This window comes from Heterodontus francisci, chromosome 18 (assembly GCF_036365525.1).
Source record: "Heterodontus francisci isolate sHetFra1 chromosome 18, sHetFra1.hap1, whole genome shotgun sequence".
Taxonomy (NCBI): Eukaryota; Metazoa; Chordata; class Chondrichthyes; order Heterodontiformes; family Heterodontidae; genus Heterodontus; species Heterodontus francisci.
The window spans coordinates 21,690,320-21,712,686 of record NC_090388.1 but is presented as its reverse complement, the minus strand read 5'-3'; the positions used below and the strand labels follow the sequence as shown (position 1 = coordinate 21,712,686).

The following is a 22,367-nucleotide window of genomic DNA, read 5'->3' as shown; positions in this document are numbered from 1 at the left end:
TTCTTCGGAACCCTTCCGAAGAAGGGTCACTGACCCGAAACGTTAACATTAGCCATATAAATACTGTGGCTACAAGAGCAGGTCAGAGGCGAGGAATTCTGCAGCAAGTAACTCACCACCTGACTCCCCAATGCCTGTCCACCATCTTCAAGGCTAAAGCCAGGAATACTCTCCACTTGCCTGGATGGGTGAAACTCTAACAACACTCATGAAGCTCGACTCCATCCAGGCAAAGCAGCCTGCTTGATTGGCACCACATCCACCACCTTCAACGTTCACTCCCTCCACCACCGATGCACAGTGGCAGCAGTGTGTGCCATCTACAAGATGCACTGCAGCAACTCACCAAAGCTCCTTTGACAGCACTTTCCAAACCCACGACCTCTACCACCTGGAAGGACAAGGGCAGCAGATGCATGGAACACCACCACCTGCAAGTTTGCCTTCAAGTCATACACCATCCTGACTTGGAACTATATCACCATTCATTCACTATCGCTGGGCCAAAATCCTGGAACTCCCTTCTTAACAGCACTGTTGATGTACCTACACCCCAAAGACTGAAAGAGTTCAAGAAGGCAGCTCACCACCACCTTCTCAAGGGCAATTAGGTATGGGCAATAAGTGCTGGCCTAGCCAGCGATGCCTGTATCCCATGAACGAATAAAAACAAAATTCAAAAACTTTGGAGTGTTAAATAAAAGTATATGAGATCCACCACAGAACAAGGTCTAATGTGTATGGATCTATTTGTATGGAGTAACGACCCTTTATGCCGGATGAAGAGTGAGAGTGGGGGCAATTGGTTTGGGGGCACTCTGACGCTGTTGAATAAAGTCTCTCATTTTTTCATCAGGCAAATGTATTTCTGTTTTTTTGTTCTTGGATATCACTTTTATCTTTCTTTTCCATTAACCATTAAGAATGCAGAAATACATGTATCTCTAATGCATGTATGCAATTCAATCAAGTTAGGTAGTAAACTTGACCTCAAAATGGTAGACTGGAAAAATTGAATTTCTTTGGCATTGCCTTTTGATGTCTTTTGAAAGGTGTTAGAAGGATACTTGCATTGTTGTGACCTAAGACAGATTAATACAATTTTACATGCAGCATTTGACATTAACACAAGAACACAAGAAATAGGAGCAGGAGTAGACTATATGGCCCATCAAGCCTGATCCGCAATTCAGTATGATAGTGGCTGATCTTGGGCTTCAACACCACTTTCCCACCTGCTCACCATATTCCTTGATTCCCTTAGAGACCAAAAATCTGTCCATCCCAGGCCTTAAATGTATTCAATGATGGAGCATCCACAAACCTCTGGGGTAGAGAATTCCAAAGATTCACAACCCTTTGCGTGAAGTAATTTCTCCTCATCTCAGTCCTAAATGATCGGCCCCTTATCCTGAGACTGTATCTTAGCTTTGTATCATCAGCAAACTTAGATACATTACTCTCTGTCTCTTCATCCGAGTCATTGATATAGATTGTAAATAGCTGAGGCCCCAGCACTGATCCTTTAGTTTACACTTTAACACTTTAGTTTACCTTTACTAATCCTACGGTAGTAAACCTGGTTGACTGTGATGAGGATTTTTTCAGCCTTTTGTAGAATTTGAGACTTTCCCGCATGTGAAAACTGCTGTTTAGCTTCTTCCATGGGTTACAGGTATTGTGTAAAAAATTATTTTTTTCTTTAGTTGTAAACAAGGCAGGGCAGTTGGTTAGAAGGCATTCTCTTCCAGCCCCCACCCCACCCCCCAACACACAGTGATAGACCCATTAAATGATCCTCTGTCACTAATTCTTAATTACAAAAGGTAGAATTACACATGTTTGTCCTTCAGATGTTTTACTTCAAAATTCAAATAGTTTTTCAATCACCTTAAAGTACTTGCCAATCTCCCGTGGAACAGTCAAGACCAATTTCGTCTTCAGGGAAAAAAGAGGGCAGAGATAATTAGAATAGACTTTCTATTCCAATGCTGTCCTGTCTGGGCCCCCCCCCCCACCCCCATTGTCCATGCTGCATAGACTTGTGCTTATCCAAAACTCTTCTACACATATCCTAAATCGCATTGTGCCTTATTCAGCTATCACCTTTGTGCTCATTGACCTACATAGCTCCCAGTGTGGCAATGCCTCAATTTTAAAATTAGCATTCTTGTTTTCAAATTCCTCCATGGCCTCACTCGTCCCTGTCTCTGTCACCTCCTCCAGTCCTACAACTCTCCGAGATCACTGTGCTCCTCCAATTCTGGCATCTTGTGCATCCCAAATGTTAATCACTCCACCATTGGCAGCCATGCTTTCAGCTGCCTTGGCCCTAACCTCTGGCATTCCCTCCCTAAACCCCTCTGCCTCTCTACCTCTCTCTTCTTTAAGATGCTCCTTAAAACCTACCTAATTTGACCAAGTTGTTGGTCATCTGTCCAGATGTCTCCATCTGTGGTTCAAAGTTAATATTTTTTTATTGATAATGCGCCTTGGGACATCTTGCTACATTAAAGGCATTATATAAACACATGCAGACTGAATTCAATTTCCATTTAAAAGTCATATGTTCCGACCTTATTCAATGGCAAAACACAGTAATTTGGGAAACAGACGAAACAGATGGGTGACACAAAACTGGGGTACAACAGTGTTGCCGCTGGTAGAATAATCTGCTGAGCCTTACTATCTACGTCTATGATCAACATCAAAATACTGTCCTGTTCCATTGGTGCTTGTGAGAATTGATAAGTAGCATAGCAGTCAAGACATATAAATTACACACTAGCTGATTGGCAGTCACATTTCTCAAAGTACAATGGGCTTTGTGTGTTCTTAACCCTCTACAGGGTAGGATGTTCACTTGGAAAGAAATGAATGTTTTGTTTCCCTCAGCTAACAACAGGTAGACCTAATACTGTAAATAGCAGCAAACTGATTTCAAATTTTGTAGATTGGTCAATGGTGACCAATCACCCAAATAACTGAGCGATATACAGGAGTGTGATAACCAAATGAAAAGATGACATACATGAAGAAAAAGAGGTCTCTGTTTCTATAAACAAATACTTCTGTTTGTGAAAAATAAAAATAAAAACATTTACGCTGAGAATTACCAAAAAGCTTTGATATCATTCCTTTTGCTTAGTTACAAGCAACAAGTGAAAATGTATTACTCTGTTCTGCTCACAGGTCTGTACTGATCGCCCTGACAAGTGTTGTTGTTGTTGTCATCACCACTGACTGGATCAGCTGGGACAAGTTGAACCGAGGATTTTTGCCAAGTCATGAGGTCTCCAGAGCCTTTTTAGCCTCTTTTATCCTAGTTTTTGACCTCCTTATTGTCATGCAGGTACTGGTACTTTATTTGTTACCTCTTCAAAAACTAGAATTTGTTTTCCAAAGTTATGTTATGTAAACTCAGTTGCTAAGCGCAGTGAGAGGTGTGCACATAGTCCTTGTTGAAGTGAGACCACATCATTATGGTGACCTGATTACCATCAGCACGGATGGTAATTTAGTTATATTTATAACAAGGTTATGTTACAAGGCCATCCAAATGTCTAGACATTAGTGTAAATATGTACTGGTTTCTCTATGTACTCAGGAAAATCTGTGCACAAAGTACAGCATAGATAAGTCTTTTGAAGACAGTTACAGAAATGTATTTCCCCATCTAAATTTGCTTCTGTGACATGCAGCATCCCAAGGATTTTCCTACCTTTTAATGAATGTGTAAGGAGCTTTGTTGTTTTTCAATTTTAATAAATGTAAATTGGATCTTTCTTAAATCTGCTAAACACAGCTTTTAAGATCAAAAGAACAAGGACTTGGAAAGTTGCATAAAAATATTTTGCTTTAACAAGATAATGTACCTAAATTAATATATTTGCTCATTATATTCATCGTACGGGAAAAGATTGTCATGCTGTTATTGCACCCAGCAGAAGCAGTTTTTTTATATTTAACTCAAAAAATCAAAATGATGTATTAAATTGTCTGTGATGTATATTTTCTATTGTGACCAGAGACGTTATATACTTTAGAAAATAGTTTCCAGTGTTGAATATTATAAATGAAAATCGATAGACAAGTGAGGATGTCCATTAAGTACATAAGTGCTGATGCATTTCTCAGTTAATAAGTGATGGCTTTTTAAAAATGATTTTTTAGCATACATGCTGCTACTTTCAATAGTTATTTCATCCAGAGTACCATGCACCAATGAACTTTAAATCCTGAAAGTTACATGGTCTATGTTATCCCAAGCTGTGGAATTTTCTCGTGAAACATCTCCACTTGTCCTCCTTCGTTAATGCTCCTTTATCTCTACCTCTGATTAAGTATTCTCTCCTAACGTCTCCTTTGACATAGTGTCAACTTTTGTTTGACTACTGTGAAGGGTCTTGGGACATTTTACGATGGTAAAGGCGCTATATAAATGCAAGCTTTTGTTGTCTGGATCCAAATTTCCTCAACCTCAAGACTGATTCTTGTCTGGATTAATACTTCAAATAAACTATAGCATTTCTGAGTATAATTTGTGGTGTAAAGGATTGCTTGGCACTATTTAGACGAAAAGCAGGGAGATTCCTGGTGTCTTGGCCAATATTTCTTGCTGTACTGATACCTCCAAAAACTGGTCATTTGTCTCCATTTGGTTGATGGTGGGATCTTGCTGTGCATGGTTTGACTACCACATTTGCCTACAATAACATTCGCTACACTTGAGAAGTAATTAATTGGCTGCGAAGTGCTTTGGGACATCCCCATGATGTCAATGCAAATTCATTTTTATTATCTCCACAAATTTTCCCTATAAGGGTCTCACTTCTGTTTCAGACACAACAATGAGTAGCAGTCACAATTCATAGGACTCAAACTTGTCAACAGCCACCCTCCGTGACAGGAAATCTGTGAGCTGCTCGTGTTTGATCTCTGCTACAAAGTAGTCCCTCTCATCTCTATTTCTTGGCCTCTTTCCACCCCTTCCCCCCACTCCCCCACCCACCCCCCACCCCCCCCCCCCCCCCCCCCCCGCCCTCCCATCTCTTGGTAAGATCTTATCACCACAGCAATCATTGATTCTTTCTTCCGTGATTTTCTTCAGATGGATTGAGTTGCCATGTCTATTTGCCACCAGGCCTGAGCATAGATTGCAAAGAGTTAAAACTTGCCAATACACAGCCTAAAAATGACTGAGTCAGGGTGCCATCCACTATTACTTATGAAGTTATCTACACAAGTGCTGATAATCTTTCCTTGTAAAGCAGTGCTGCATGCTTCAGAGGGAGATTGTTATAAGAATAAACTATCATTATTGCCATCGTTCTAGCTACCTGACAATCAGAAATCTTGCTGGTGCGGTGGTTTCATATGCTTTAGCCACAGCTCTGTCCTAACCTAGATTTACAACTACAGTTTAAGCTCATGTTTACAATTCTGTAACAAAATACTGAGCAAAAGAAAGCTTTCACCTCCCCTGATTCCTCTTACTATAGTGGAAGAATAGCTGTGTGTTATGCAGCCCCCCGCACCCCCCCCCCGCCACCACCTGCCAAGACTGAGGCACATATTATTTCACCTCATGAACATTAAAACTTAAAATTGTGGCTGGGAAGAAAAGAGGGCCTATCACAAGGAATTGCTAAGCCCCTGACTGGAAAGATATTTGCATGCTAGCAGACAGTGTTGGACCAAAGGACCCAGTCCCTGCTTCTCCATTACACAGAAGACCTGATCAGGCCAGTTTAGTCACATGAGTAACTGGCTGTTTGAATTTGAACTTGCCACAGAGTGTTTGAAAGGGAGAAAGCTGTTTGCTCGTGGACTGAGAACACCTCTCTCCTGTCTGCTCCCATCTCTTTCTCATGGAACTGAAGACCCATTGAAGACACATGAACCCCAAGAAAGAAAAGTCTCCTTCCAGTGAACAAGTTTTAAGAAGAATATTGGGCCCCAATGAAAGGCAAGACTACCTACTATCAAGGACTACAGCGAGTTCAAAGCACAGTAAACAAGAAACTCTTCTGATATTGCCTCAAACCTCTCTATTTTAATTTTCTTCTGCTGTTTTCTGTCTCCATTTGCTTGTGCGTATCGCTTATACGTGCTAACGTGGGGCACGGCGTGTGTCTAGGCATCAACCGAATTAGAGTTTAAGTTTAAGGTTTAATAAATTCACTTTTCTTCTTTAAACCTAAGAAAACCTGGTGTGCTCATTTCTTTGCTTTCAGTTCAAATTTATTTGAATAGTTCTCCCTCTGCTATGTTATTTAAAGGTGCAGAATCTGATGCTATTAGGAGATGGTGAGCATTAATGCTTCAACATTAAACTATCTTTGCTCTATTTTATGATGCTGGATTATAATTTGTTTGCATATTAACTATTTTTATTTTTTATAATTTTTTATTTCTCTACCTGAAACCAATGCATTATATTGCATTGCATACATCCTCTCCTAGTCAGTGGGATGAAGAAGGACTGATCAGACAGCTGGTGCCAGGGAATAGTTACTGCAGCACACAAGACTGCAACAGGTGGAAAATTGTACTAATGCCCATAGCAAAAGGAGAAACTGTATAAAGTAAAGGGTTAAAAAGACACCAGCAACTGTTCCACTCTTTATGTTATATATTAAGATAATGAAAAGACAATTCTATAGAGCAAATAGCACCTTTGAGCCACAACATGTTGCTGTAAGGAGTGGAATGAAGTCAGCATACATTTAGTCATCAATTTTTGGATTACAAAGTTACAAAGACTTAGTGTGACTTGAACAGAGTGCTGGGAGGTTGGTCAGTTGAAGGAATCTTAATCACTTTCTAAAAATCTAATTTTGTTTGTATTTAACATTTAACTGAATGTTACTGTTTAAATTCTAAATTTTATCCAGGGGCCTAAGCAGGGATATACAAGCTATCCACTGGAGAGCAGCAGTAGTTAGTTAATTAAAGAAACTAGCTTGAACTGATTTTTCTGTACCTGGGGCTCAGCTAATCTCTTTAGTTTCAGAACTTAGAAATGCAGGCATCTCAATGTGACCTAGCACTGAGTGAGACTTGAACATAGTGCTGGGAGTTCGGTAAGTTGAGGGTGTTGGAGAAGGAGGTGCTCCTTTGCTTTTTCTAACTTTTTCACTCTGCAGGATTTGGTTCTTACTCTACTACAGGGGAAGAAGCTGGCTGTTTGTTGAGTATCTGATAAGTGATTATCTATTCTATTCCTAAGGTTTAAAATAGTACAGGAACTGGTGGTAAGGTTAATAAAATATATAAAAAAATAAAAAAACTGAATAAAGTAATTAAGTATTTAATTATAACACATTAAGGATGGCAGGACAGGTGATGTGTCATGGCTGCAGCAGGTGGGAGCTCCTAGATGCCAGTGTGATTCAGGGAAAACGCATCTGCAGTAAGTGTTTGCAACTCGAGGAGCTTCTGCTCAGAATCATTGAGCTGGAGGCCAAGCTGCAGACACTGCGACACATCAGGGAGAGGGAAAGTTACCTGGACACTTTGTACCAGGAGGTGATCGCACCCCTTAGGATAGGGTCTTCTGATTTGGTCAGTGGTCAGGGACAGGAGAGCGTAGCTGCAGCTGAGGCAGGTAAGGGGACCCAGAGGGCAGGAGTGCAGGAGCCTCAGCCTTTGTGATTGTTCAACAAGTTTGAGGTTCTTTCATCTTGTTTGATGAGAGTGGGGGCTGCAGGGTGGATGAGCTAACTGACCATGGCACTATGGTACAGAAAGCCATTCAAGTGGAGGGAGAAAAAAGGAATGTAGTGGTATTAGGGGACAGTATAGTCAGGGGGATTGACACTGTTCTCTGCAGCGAAGAGTGAGTTCAGAAAGCTTTGTTGCCTGTCTGGTGTCAGGGTTCAGGACCTCTGCTCAGGGCTGGAGAGGAATTTACAGTGGGAGGGGGAGGATCCAGTCACCATAGTCCATATAGGCACCAATAACACATGGAGGGCAAGGAAGAATGTTCTGCATAGTCAGTACGCGGAGCTAGGCACCAAATTAAGAAACAGAACCTCAAAAGTAATAATCTCTGGATTAATATCTGAGCCACTTGCAAATTGGAGTAGGGCAAATAAGATTAGAGAAATGAATGCGTGGCTCAAAGACTGGTGTGGTAGAAGTGGGTTCCTGTTTGTGGGACACTGGCACCAGTACTGGGGAAAATGGGGACTGTACTGTTGGGACGATCCATACCTGAACCATGCTGGGACCAGTGTTCTAGCAGCTGCATAACTAGGGAAGTAGAGAGGGTTTTAAACTAAATAGTGAGGGAAAGGGATCAAATTTGGGGAGATGTAGTAAATCAAAGAGTAGAGACAAGGCAAGAGAGAAAGGTATGAATATGGGAAATGATCAACGGACCATAAGGGATAGAGCGTACAAATCTAAGAGTAAATCAGCAGTCAAGGCTAGACATTACAAAAATAATAAAAGGACAAAACTAAAGGCTCTGTATCTGAATGCATATAACATTCGAAACAAAACAGATGAACTGATAGCACAAATAGAAATAAATAAGTATGATCTGATAGCCATTACAGAGACATGACTGCAGGATGACATAGATTGGGACCTGAATATTGAAGGGTACATGACCTTTAGGAAGGACAAGAAACTAGGAAAAGGTGGAGGGTGGCTCTGTTAATTAATAGTTTTAGCACATTAGAGAGGGATGATCTAAGTTCAGGAAACCAGGATGTAGAAGCGGTTTGGGTAGAGATGAAAAATGATAAAGGCAAGAAGTCACTCGTGGGAGTGGTGTACAAGTCCCCTAACAGTAACCACATGGCAGGACAAAGTATAAAGGAAGAATAATGGGAGTTTGTCAGAAAAGGACGGCAATAACCATGGGGGAGTTTAATCTACATATAGACTGGCAAAATCAGATGGCCAAAGGTAGCCTAGATGAGGAGTTCATAGAATGTTTTCGGGACAGTTTCTGAGAACAGCATGTTCTGGAGCCAACCAGAGAATAGGCTATGCTAGTCCTGGTATTGTGCAATGAGATAGGATTAATTGCTGACCTCATAGTGAAGACGCCCCTAGGCAGCAGTGATCATAATATGAGTGAATTTTACATTCCATTTGAGGGAGAGAAGAATGGGTCCAGGACTGGTATTTTAAACTTAAATAAGGGAAATTATTAGGTCGTGAAAGCAGAGATAGGTAAATAGGCAAATTAGGTTAAGGGACAGATCGATAGAGATGCAGTGGCAGACATTTCAGGGGATATTTCAGAATACACAGAATAGATACAGTCCAACAAGAAAGAAAAATTCCAAGGGGAGGACCCACCATCCGTAGTTAACTAAAAAAGTTAAAGTTAGTATCAAACTTAAAGAAAAAGCATATCATTGTGCAAAGATGGGTGGCAGGTCAGACGATTGGACAGAATATAAAAAAACAGCAAAGAATGACTAAAAGATTGATAAGAAGGCAAAAATTAGGGTATGAGAGAAAGCTAGCTAGAAATATAAAAACAGATAGTAAGAGTTTCTATAAATATTTTAAAAAGAAGAGTTAAAGTGAGCATTGGTCCTATAGAAAGTGATTCTGGGGAATTAATAAGGTAAAGTAAGGAGATGACAGATGAATTGAACAGGCATTTTGCACTGGTCTTCAAGAGGATACATGTAACATCCCAGAAATAGCTTTAAATCAGGAAGTAGAAGAGGGAGGAACTCAAGAAAAATACAATCACCAGGGAAGTGGTACTGAGCAAATTGTTGGAGCTGCAGGCTGACACGTTCCCAGGTCCTGGTGGACTTCATCCTAGGATCCTAAAAGAAGTGGCTAGTGAGATACTTGATGCATTGGTTCTAATTTTTCAAAATTGCCTCTATTTGGGGAAGGTTCCATTAGATTGGAAAATAGCGAATGTAACTCCTTTATTCAAAAAGGGAGGGAGATAGAAAGCAGGAAACTACAGGTCAGTTAAGACATTTGTCTTAGGGAAAATGTTAGAAGCTATTATTAAAGACGTTACAGCAGAGCACAGGTAATCAGGCAGAGTCAACATGGTTTTGTGAAAGGGAAATCATGTTTAACCAATTTATTGGAGTTCCTTGAAGAAGTAACATGTGCCGTGGATAACGAAAACCGGTGGATGTCCTGTAGTTAGATTTCCAGAAGGCATTTGATAAAATGCCACATCGAAGATTATTGCAGAAAATAGAAGCTCATGGTGTAGGGGGTAACATATTGGCTGGATAGTAGATTGGCTAGCTAACAGGAAACAGAGAGTAGGCACAAATGGGTCATTTTCTGGTTGGCAAGATGTAACGAATGGTGTACCACAGGGATCTGTGCTGGGGCCTCACTTTTTACAATTTCTATAAATGACTTGGATGAAGGGACTTAAGGTATGGTTGCTAAAGACAGTTAGGAAAATAAATTGTGAAGAGGACATAAGGAGGCTACAAAGGGATATCGATAGGTTAATTGAGTGAGCAAAGATCTGGTAAATGGAGTGTAATGTAGGAAAATGTGAAATTGTCCATTATGGCAGGAAGAATAAAAAAGAAGCATATTATCTAGATGGTGAGAGATTGCAGAGCTCTGAGATGCAGAAGGATTGTTGCCTTGGAGGCAGTAGACCGAAGGTTCACTAGATTGGTTCTGGGATGAGAGGGTTGTCTTATGATGAGATGCTGAATAACTTGGGCCTATACTCCCTGGAGTTTAGAAGAATGAGTGTTGATTTCATTGAAACATACAAGATTATGAAGGGCTAAACAGGGTAGACATGAGAGGTTGTTTCCCCTGACTGGCAAATCTAGAACATGGGGGCACAGCCTCAGGATAAGGGGTTGATTATTTAGGACTGAGTTGGGGAGAAATTTCTTCAGTCAGAGGGTTATGAATATTTGGAATTGTCTACCCCAAAGAGTTGTGGATGCTCCCTCATTGAGGATATTCAAGGTTGGGATAGATAGATATTTGATCTCTCAGGGAATTGAGGGATATGGGGAGCAAGTGGAAGGTGGAGTTCAGGCAGAGCTTCATTCATGATGGTATTGAATAGTGGAGCAGGCTCAAGAGGCCAAATGGCCTACTCTCACTTCTATTTCTTATGTTCTAATATACCCCTGTGTTTCCTGATGTACATCAGCTCCCAGAGCACCAATGTCTCAATTTTAAAATTCTCATCCTTATTATAATCCCTCCATGGCCTCACCCCTCCCTATCTCCATAATCTCCTCCAGCCCACAACCTGCTGAGATTTCAGCACTCATCCAATTCTGGCCTCTTGAACCACCCTCATTTTAATTGCTCTACTATTCATGCAGACAAGACCCAAAGCTCTGGAATTCCCTCCCTAAACCTCTCTGCCTCTGAACTTCTCTTTCCTCCTTTAAGATGCTCCAGAAAACCTACCTCTTTGACCAAGCTTTTGGTACATGCCCTAATATTGGCTTATGTGAGTCGGTGTCAAATGTTGCTTGAAGCACCTGGGATGTTTTAGTATGTTAAAGGCAGTATATAAATACAAATTGTTGTTGCTGTTTCCACTGTTGTTCTATTTCTTTCTTTGTCAGTAAATTTTTTGCAGTTTATTTTCCCAAGTTCCATACTGTCCCCTTAAAATAAACTTTTTTCCCCAATTTATTAAACTGATCTTTGTTTTACTATGTCCTTTTCAATTTTTTTGTTAAAACTTATTAAGTTGTGATCACGATTGCCTAGATATTCCCCTACACTTAATTCTCTTATCTGTTCTGGTTCAATTGCCATTGCTAGATATAGTCCTGCTCCGTCTCTTGTTCGGCTTTTTACATAGACATATTGGGGGGACTTTTATGGAGACATTGGTGGTCTTGGCCGCTGGCTGGAGAGCCAGTGAGAAACCTGCATTGCCTCCTTTGGGAAGGGTCTGCCATATTATGAGCCAATCAGGCACTTGAGAGGCCACTGGCAGGCCTTTCCCGGGATCAGGACTCCGGGGGTGGGAAGTCCCGCCTGCTGGCCAGTCAAGACTGGTGACTCTTTTACTCAGCAGCGCCACCAGGGAGGCGGTGGCTGCTGCCAGAACGGCACCCACTGGAGGCCCTCGATCATTGAGCGACCCAGGCCAGAGGTACGTGATGGCAGGAGGGGTGGGGAGTCGGCAGCAAGGGCAGGGGTGGTGGCTCTCAGCAGGCCTCCTCTCCCCTTCCTGATGCCGGGTCCCTTGATCAGGCACTGAGTGCCTTTGAACAAGGGACCCCCCCCCCCACACCCCTCCATTCCACTGGGAGACCACAAGCAACCCTGCATGGGTTTGCATGCTGTGCTCCCCTCATTGTGACAGGCTCGCCTGGTGCTGGGTTAATACCAACAGCGGCTGGAAGAGGCCCTTAATTGGGCATTAGTTGCTCCTTAAGGACCTCAATTGACTGGAGGGCAGGAAGGCCATCCACGGACTTAATCGGGGTGTAGACAGGAAGGTGACAGGGTCCCACCTGCCACCATCACATCCGATTAAATGCCCTCCCCCTCCAAACTCGCCACAGGGTAGAGGATAAAATACTGCCTGTTGTAAAAATTCCATTCCTTGTACATCTTTTACGGCCTCTTCTTGCTGGTTTATTTGAAGGTAGTCAAAATCTCCCATGATTATTATTCTATGTCTTTTACTCATTTCATAGATCTGGTTACATATTAGCTTATCTCCCTGTTTCTTTAAAAAGAAAAATAAACTTTAGATCTGAAATAAAATCAGAAAATATTGGAAATATACAGGGAGGATTAAAACTGAAGGAACTGGCACTTCAACCCACTCTGCATTTCTTTCGAGCAATTGCACAAAGCATAAGATTAGTGGCGGCTTGTGAATTCGTCTCCCATTCGTTCACTTGGTCGTGATGAGTGTTTAATGCAAAAAAAACATGTCCAGGGTGATAGTAAAATATAAATTGCAACAAGAAATGCCTCCTGAAATTTAGTTTTTAATACAAGACAGTGCTTGTAAACTGCAGTAGAGAAAAACACAAGTGTCTTCTTTCCTGCTGTCAAGCTGAGGAATATTACAAAAATGTACTCTTTTGTAATTTGGTGTTTTAAATTGATTGTTATTGTAAGCTATCTAGCTAATTGAGTTTCATGAAAAATGTCACAAACATCCATCGAAACATGCTTGTGATTGAAATTACGTTAAATGTGTGAGCGCCATTTAAGAAAATGGACACTGTAACAAAGGAGCAAAAAAACGATGGGAGCAAGAAATTACAAGTAATTAGATGGGGGTAATGTGGCACAGCATTTCAGAAATTCACACAAGTCATGATTTTTTGATCAAATGCACTGCCCCATATCAACAGCCCAGAACTGTAAAATTACCCTCATTATTGTGTCAGTTGAAAACATGCTTTAATAAGTAGAGACCTTTTCATTTCTAGTTATGATGATAGATATTTTATAAGGTGTCTGACAAGAATCAGATCAGCGGTGCCTCGATTTCATGCCTTGGACTTACCAACACTAGATATAGGGAGACAAGGATGCATTTGACCATGGTGTAGATTTTAGTAATGTTGTAGGTTTTAGCAACTTCAACTGGGTACTGAAAGGAATAGCACAATGTTAAATGACATTTCATAAACAGACTGAGGTGGGTGGATAACTGGCTTCTGCATTCTCAGCATTCTCTTTGCTTCATTTCAATTTACTGTGGGCTTTAGGATTAAGATCTCCTAATTGTAGTAATTAATTAAATGCTGGAAGTCTTTGAATCAATCCTTGGTAAATGTTAACCCTCATTAAATACAATTTTCCAAATTGGACACCCTCTTGCCTCCGGTGTAAGAGACAAGGTGAAGTTTGCCATCATGAGTTGTGAAGTTCAGTGGGACATCATGGAGGGTCAGACCAGCAATGCTGTGGGCTGTGTTACATTTGACATAGAAGAACTGAAAATTAATGTTTTTGAATAAATAAGTTCATACAATCATAGAATGATTACAGCACAGAAGGAGGCCATTCAGCCCATTGTTTCTGTGCCAACTCTCTGCAAGAGCAACTTACCTAGTCCCACTCCCCTGCCTTTTCCCTTGGTCCTGCAAATGTTTTCTATTCAGATAATTATCCAATTCTATTTTGAAAGCCTCGATTGAATCTGCCCCTCCACTCTCTCAGACAGTGCATTCCAGATCATAGCCACTCACTGTGTGAAAAGGCTATTCCTCATGTCACCATTGCTTCTTTTGCCAATCTCCTTAACTCAGTATCCTCTGGTTCTGAATCCTTCTGCCAATGGGAACAGTTTCTCCATATCTACTTTGAGCAGCCCCCTCATGATTTTGAACACCTCTATCAAATCTCCTCTCAGCCTTCTCTTCCCCAAGGAGAACAGACCCAGCTTCTCCAACCTATCCGTCTGACTGAAGTTCCTTATCCCTGGAACCATTCTCATGAATCTTTTCTGCATCCTCTCTAATGCCTTAACATCCCTCCAAAAGTGTGCTGCCTAGAACTGGACACAATACTCCAGTTGAGACCGAACCAATGTTTTATACAGGTTGATCATAACTTCCTTGTTCTTGTACTGTGCTGTACTATTTATAAAGCCCAGGGTTCCATATGCTTTATTCAACCTGCCCTGCCGCCTTCAATGATTTGTGCACATATACCCCCAGGTCCCTCTGCTCCTGCTTCCCTTGTACCCTTTAATTTATATTGCCTCTCCTTGTCCAAAATAAATCATTTCACACTTCTCAGCATTAAATTTCATCTACTTGTCTGCCCATTCCATTATCCTGTCTTTGTCCTCACGAAGTTTATCACTATCCTCCTCACAGTTCACAATATTTCCAAGTTTTGTGTCATCTGCAAATTTTGAAATTGTGCCCTGTACACTCAAGTCTATGTCATTATTATATATCAGGAAGTGGTCCGAACACTGGCCCCTGGGGATACCCACTATATACCTTCCTCCAGTCTGAATCTGTAATTTGTCAACACTCATTTTCCTAAGAATGCAATTCATCTAAATTTGGCCCACTTTGATATAATCAGGACTCAAAATGTTTTATATTTTAATCCACACCAGTAGGAGATGCTGAAATATTTGTCTTCCTGCACAGTTTTCTGTTACAGTACCACATAAGGGCTGTATCTCAAATACATAAGTCAGCATTTGAACCCTGCAGAGAAATATTAATAACTGTTGACCATTGTTATATTCCATCCTCTCCATATGCTCTCCTGTCTTCCATTTCCTTCTTCACTTATGCTTCCTCTTATTCTATTGTTGATTCTCCTCACATTTGTAAGGGTGCCTTTATACTGTAAGTATAACATTGGTGTGAAGCAGTACTTTGCACAAACATTAAACTGGTGTAAATCCAGAATTGGACCAGGCTTGACTTGAGAGAAGTGGTGTTTGAATCCCTGGCGATGTGACCTCAAAAGGATATTGCTTGATACTGCATTAAGCGTGGATCCAGCATAATGTCAAACACTCGGTTACAAAGGGCTTATGGGATGGTAGACCCTCCAGGTACTTCGGAAACTTACCTGACAATTTATCCATTTAAGAAGCTGGGATTTTCTTGTTCATGCTCTCTAAACATTTTGGGATAGAGCTTCAGCTTTGGGTGCAATTGACGATCCAGGTGCGAATTGTGCTCAAAAATGAGTCTATTTTGAGAAGTTTTTTTTTTCTTTTGAGTTTTCCCTCAACCAATGCAATCGGGTAGCATTTTAAAACATAATTTAAAAAAAATTTGCTTCTAAAAAGTATTCCTTGATATATTTAAGAGTGTTAACTTGGTGAAATTTGATTACTATAGCTGAAAATCACAAAATAATAAATAATAATAGATGTGTAGTGTTAATTCACCACCTGAGTAACCCGATTTTAAATGGTTGAAAAGATCTTTAAAAATATATACAGAAGGATTTGCTAGTTATATTGGGATACTGTAGTCAGTTTCTTAGTAAAGTAAAACATTTTTGTTAGAACCTCCCAAAGGCCAGTAAACAAGCACAATTAGTGGAAACTCTCAATGGAGATTAATTCATGTTTATTAATCTAGCATAAAAAATGGTGATTTTCACTGAATGTAATTTGCCTTTAAAATTCCACCATCGTTTGCACAGGTTACGCCCATTCTGGGTGAATTGTGCTGAAAGAAACCAGTGCAACCAAGCAGGAACTCCAGGCCTTCTATTTTAACTGTGGAAGAGGAGTTGTGTGTGTATTTAATCACACACATGCTGATCTCATTCCTGGCTGGAACAATTGGACTTTGAGCTGGATAGGAGTCAGGCAATGTAAACTGAATACTGCCAGCAACCCATGTTGCAGCTATTAGTCTCTGACCAAAACAGGTCCCACCTGTATGCCCCATGTGCACCCTAGTCATTCTCCCATTCCCACCTATGCTTCTGGGTCTCTTCTTTAGCTTTCCCCACTTTCATATTCTTCATTACCTTTATCCCATTTGCCTCTGCAAAATAACCCAGATTCTTCATATTCTTGAGGTGGAAGAGAGATTCTGGGAACAATGTGAGAAAGTGGGCTCATTTCAGGCATCCTAGCATGATGAAATCAACTCAGAACATTATAATTAACAGACTGATTTCAGAACATAAGTGAGATTTACATGGGTCCACATCCACCTTTATCTTCTTTCTGTCCTGGCGTGTAAGGAGCACTGAAAGCTATTAAATGTAGAACATAAAAGTTGAGGGCAAAACTTTATTGCATAAGAACATACAAAACAGGAGCAGGAGTAGACCATTCAGCCCTTCGAGCCTGCCATGCCATTCAATTCGATCATAGCCGATCTTCTATCTCAACTCCACTTTTTTGCTTGCTCCCCATATTCCTTAGTTCCCCAAGAGATCAAAAATCTATCGATCTCAGTTTTGAATATACTCAACAATGGAGTATCCAGAACCTTCTTGTGTAGACAATGTCAAAGATACACAACCCTCTGAGTAAAGAAACATCTCCTTATCTCAGTGCTAGATGATTGGCCCCTTATCCTGAGACTGTTCTCCTGTGTTCTAGATTCCCCAGTCAGAGGAAACAACCTCTCAGTGTCTCCCCTGTTAAACCTTTTCAGAATCTTGCATGTTTCAATGAGATCACATCTCTCATTCTTCTAAATTCCAGAGAGTATAATCGGCCCAATTTACTCAGCCTCTCATCATAGGACAACCCTCTCATTCCAGAAACCAATGTAGTGAACATTTTCTGTACTGCCTCCAATGCAAGTATATCCTTCCTTAGATATGGAGACCAAAACTGCACACATTACTCCTGGTGTGGTATCACCAAATCCCTGTACAATTTACCAAGACTTCTTTATTCTTGTACTACAATCCTCTTGCAATAAAGGCCAACATGTCATTTACCTTTCTAATTGCTTGCTGCAACTGCATGCTAACAATACAACTAGCCTCAATGCTTACAAGATAATTGCTAACTTTTTAAATCGCATACATATAAATAACCAAATAGGATGCTGTATTTGTTACAGCTATGTTTGACCTGGTTCCAGTCCTGAGTTGTCCATTCAATTCCTCTAGCTCCCATTGAATGTATCATACTGAAGGATTTAGAAAGGACCTGCATTATTTTATGTAGGAAAATGCAGCAAGTCCTCAATTAGCAGTATTGAGAACTCCGAAGCAGAGGGTGGAATAAGAAATAAAAGGGCCCTATTGGAATATTCCTGGAGCAACACTGTCTGAGCATGTGGATATCTGGTGAAGTGGAGCCTTGATTCAATGGCCTAGAATGACAAAATGATCGATTTAACTCCCAGCGGGTCTCAGGAGATTGAGGATTAGGATTACATAAAACACGGTCTCAGGCCTAAGTTTGAGGCATGGGATATTTTAACTGCTGGGCCTGCACCAGCTCAACCAGCTTCCACCAACTCACCTGCACGCCACCAGTCAGCTGCCCGTTTGAAATGGACCAAAAACAGCAGCTGGCTGGCAGGCAGGTGTGGACCTTCGGATGGTGGGATGCTGGCACTTGTGGAAGGCTTGCTGGTAAATGGATAAGTCGTTGGAAGGGGGTTTTGAGAGGGGCACCTGGGAGGGAAAAGGGGGCATCTGAGCCAAAATCTTCCTTGCGGGGCTGAAGGGAGCCCTCCTGCTCTTCACACTTTGCTTACCCGACAGCTGGTGACCTGCCTTCATCTGGTGGGAAAGCTGCAGTGGCTTCCCCGCTCCAGCACAGGTTAAAATCAAATCAGAGTCCCATTGAGGTAATTCACATAAACTTATGTGGCTCCTGTCTGCTTCCGATGGGTGTGCCTCAGTCACCTAAAGAGTATGTTATATGATTGACCACATCAGTAACTGGGTAAACATTTAAATATATGTTGTGACCTGTGGAGAAGTAGAACTAGAAAAGACAGTGCACTCCTCCCACCTGGGTTGTAACATTCCCAAAATGCACAAAGCACTTCAACCCAAACAAAAATAGAAAACTCTAAACAAAACCATGCAGTTTAAATCAAAGTGATTCCGACTTGGAAATTGTGCTTCTTTCTCTGATAAACAGTGGTAACTTGAACAAAGGTGAGGTGAGAGTGACTACCCTGGACATCAAGGCAGCATTTGACAGAGTATGGCATCAAGGAGCCCTAGCAAAACTGGAGTCAATGGGAATCGGGGGAAAGCTCTTCGCTGGTTGGAGTCACCTAGCGCAAAGGAAGATGGTTATGGTTGTTGGAAGTCAATCAGCTCAGCCCCAGGACATCACTGCAGGAGTTCATCAGGGTAGTGTCTTAAGCCCAACCATCTTCAGCTGCTTCATCAATGACCTTCTCTCCACCTGATGGTCAGAAGTGGGGATGTTCGCTGATGATTTCACAATGTTTGGCACCATTCGTGACTCCTCAGATACTGAAGCAGCCCATGTCCATATGCAACAAGACCTGGACAACATTCAGGCTTGGGGTGATAAGTGGCAAGTAACATTCACGTCACAAAAGTGCCAGGAAATGACCATCTCAAACAAGAGAGAATCTAACCAGCTTCCCTTGACATTCAATGGAATTACCATCGCTGAAGCCCCCACTATCAATATCCTGGGGGTCACCATTGACCAGAAACTGAACTGGATCAGCCGCACAAATGCTATGACTACAAGAGGAGGTCAGAGGCTGGGAATTCTTCAGTGATTGACTCACCTCCTGTCTCCCCAAGGCACAAGTCAGGAGTGTGATGGAATACTCTCATTTGCGTGCATGGGAACAGCTGCAACAACACTTAAGAAGCTCAACACCATCCAGGACAAAGCAGCCTGCTTGATTGGCACCCCATCCACCACCTACAACATTCACTCCCTTCTCCACCAACACACAGTGGCAGCAGTTTGTACCATCTACAAATTGCACTGCAGCAACTCACCGAGCCTCCTTCAACGGCACCTTCCAAACCTGCTACCTCTACCAGTTAGAAGGACAAGGGCAGCAGATGCATGGGAACAACACCACCTGTAAGTTCCCCTCTGAGCCACACACCATCCTGACTTGGAACTATATTGCCGTTCCTTCACTGTCGCTGGCTCAAATTCCTGGAACTCCCTTCCTAACAGCACTGTGGGTGTACCGACACACCAAGGATTGCAGCAGTTCAAGAAGGCAGTTCACTATCACCTTCTCCAGGGCAATTAGGGATGGACAATAAATGCTGGCCTAGCCAGCGATGCTCACATCCTACGACCAAGTTTTAAAAAATTAATGGGGTAACACTTCGGGCCTGATTTTAACTCTGTGTAAGTGCATGAATTTTGAGTGAGTTGAAACCAAGCCTCAATTGGTGTGTCAAGAAGTAGAAGCAATTTTGTATGTTAGGAGTTTTTGTGCTTAAATGAGGTGCATAATTTCTTCAAGGCTGACCATATATAAAATAGCCTGTATACCCTCAGGATGTGATCATATTTTCACCTTTTCCAACATGCTCAGGAGCCCTTTTACAGTTTTCGTCAGCCATATAGCATAAACATTAATTTGATCTAAAATTGACCAGCAACTGTCAAAGCAATAGATTGAAATGAGATTTGCAGAGTTAGAAATGACTCTGCTATGAAGAAATTCATTCTCAAATCTATTGAAAATATAGTAAACGTGTCTTGAGCAACTGAGATAACAGATTGATGCTGTGGGACTCATCATGTTCCTGGCAAGCTCATGTTCAACAGAAAGTCAAGGACTTCAGAGGAAATCAGTCCTCAACTTTGTGGAAATCTTTTCATTGTTGGGACGATAAGTAGATGTGCACTGTAGAGATGGATAAATTGAAAGACCGTGGACACCCAAAGGCAGCTCCATAGTGCTGCTGAATTCAGCGCTACAGGAGCTAGCAGGTGAAGAAAATGGCGGGGGTCTGCTTTCAATGAGTTCTGATGCAGCCCACAGTGACCATCGTGGTCGGAAAGGTGATAACGCGGGCATTCCATGCACGCACTAGAATCATGCAGAGTGGGCAGATCTTGACGTCAGTCAGCATCTAATGCTGATTTGGCGACCGACCTGCCATTTTGGACCTCACAGGCCCCGTTAATGCCCTCTCTTAAACTCTCACAGCTGATCCACTCAGTTGCATGAGGGACCCCACCCCCACCCACCCCAGCAGCATATTTAAAGGCATCATCACTCAACTTTCAGGTAAGGTACTTTTGACTTTTTTTTGTTGCTGCAAAGTTAGTGGAAGCACTATGTACTGTGTTGTTGGAGGATTTGACAAAAGTTCTTTCAGTCAAAAGGGAGTGATGCTGGATGAGAGTTACGTGAGGTTTGAGAAGATGCATAAGGCAGAAACATACTGTCATCCCGGATGGCTTCAGAGACGCTAGTTGCAACAGCCTCAGTGAATGATGCGCCAATAGTGCGGGGGTGAGGACATGCAGCCATGCTTGCTCCCTGCCAATTCTGTACTGCTCCTTCTTGTTATGTGCCACCTTGTCCTGCAAGAGAGAGGGAAGAGTGTCAGTGAATGTGTTGGAATGTGTTCAAGTGATATGACTGTTGTAGTTGAATAGTCGATGAGATGTGAATATGAGGTTTGCAGCAATGGTAAGTGTGAGGGTGAGGCAAGGAATATGAATGTTAGGCATGAGTCCTGATTGTCTGGGATTGGTGATGGATGAGTGATGAGAGTGTGGCGCATTGAGCAGTGGGTGAACTTGGTGGTATGGTTGGTGGGATATGGCATTTGAGGGGCGCATTCACAAACCTTGACCACTCATGTGAGGTCAATGAACTTTTTCCAGCACTGTTTCCAGGTTCTTGGAGCCAGACCCCTGGCGTTAACCTCCATGGCATTCCGCTGCCATTCCCTTCCATGTGCTTGTCTGGAGGGCCTCCTGGCCCCCTGCAGAAAGATGACCTCTCTCCTCCTTTCTGCCTCCGTCACTCAGATCTCCAGTTCTCACTCTGGCCTGCTGCTCTATTTCTCAGTTTTCTTCCTACACAGAGAGTCTGTTGCAGGCACTTCAAGACTCCGCTGCAGCCAGAATGCAGCTCCCTTTTAAGAAGTGCAGGCTAACTTTAATTGGTGCTAGCCTCACACTAACCTGGGCCATTTGCTGAGCGAGCAGTCAGTCTGCAGTGTGTTTAGTGCTGGGCTGCACACTATGATCAAAGTGATGCTGCCTGCATCACTTCCATTGGGCGCAGGGTAATCGTGCATTGCTATCCCAGTGGCTCGCGAATGGGCCTTATCCATGTTTTAGTTTTTTATCCTTTATATTTCCTCACTTATATCGGTGTGGATGCATTAATGCTGTAGAGAAAGTTCAAAGGGAGTTTATTGATCATGCATTCTTGATAAGATTTATTTTTTGGCTTTGGAACTTTAAGCGAAAAGGCTAAACAGGTACTTCAGCCAAAAGATGGAGTAATGACCAGCGGCTGGAGCCAGAAGCCAACTGAGGGGGTGCTTGGTGGCCTCAGATAGGGTGAGTGTTGGGCTGTGAGAAGGGGGACACAGATGCTCTGAACACCAGCCACATTAATCAGGTGGAATGTTCTGGTGCTGCTTTTTGCAGCTTCAATTTGCAGCAAAGTAACAAAAATCAGCAACAATCCACCCTCCCCCTCCTCCCTCCCCCGAGCTCCCACATGTTCCTGGACACACACACAAAGACAAGCCACTGGTTCACATATCAGCCTCCACTATCACTGCCATTTCTCTCTGGAGACGGGAATGAGTTGCAGAGCTGCTACCCTGGGGCTGTTTCCAAACACTTTCCACAAAAGGCTTATCGATAAAGCACCCACCCCACATCCCGAGACTCTGGGCTTCGGGACCCCGATGTTGGGACCAAATGGGGGTCCCAAGCCCGCACTTGCCAGCAGCGAGAACGGCTAAGCAATCTTCCTGGAGGCAGCTGCCTA

At 42.2% G+C, this 22,367-nt stretch overlaps 1 protein-coding gene across 3 annotated transcripts in view; it reads left to right on the top strand.

The window, feature by feature from the left end:
- The window catches only part of tmem117 (transmembrane protein 117), a 307,799-nt gene that overhangs the window by 228,903 nt on the left and 56,529 nt on the right, over nt 1-22,367 (top strand). For all 3 annotated transcript variants that reach the window (XM_068051188.1, XM_068051189.1, XM_068051190.1), the window contains exon 6: nt 3,193-3,352. In XM_068051188.1, coding sequence (XP_067907289.1) covers nt 3,193-3,352 — 160 coding nt within the window. The remainder of the gene's footprint in view (nt 1-3,192; nt 3,353-22,367) is intronic.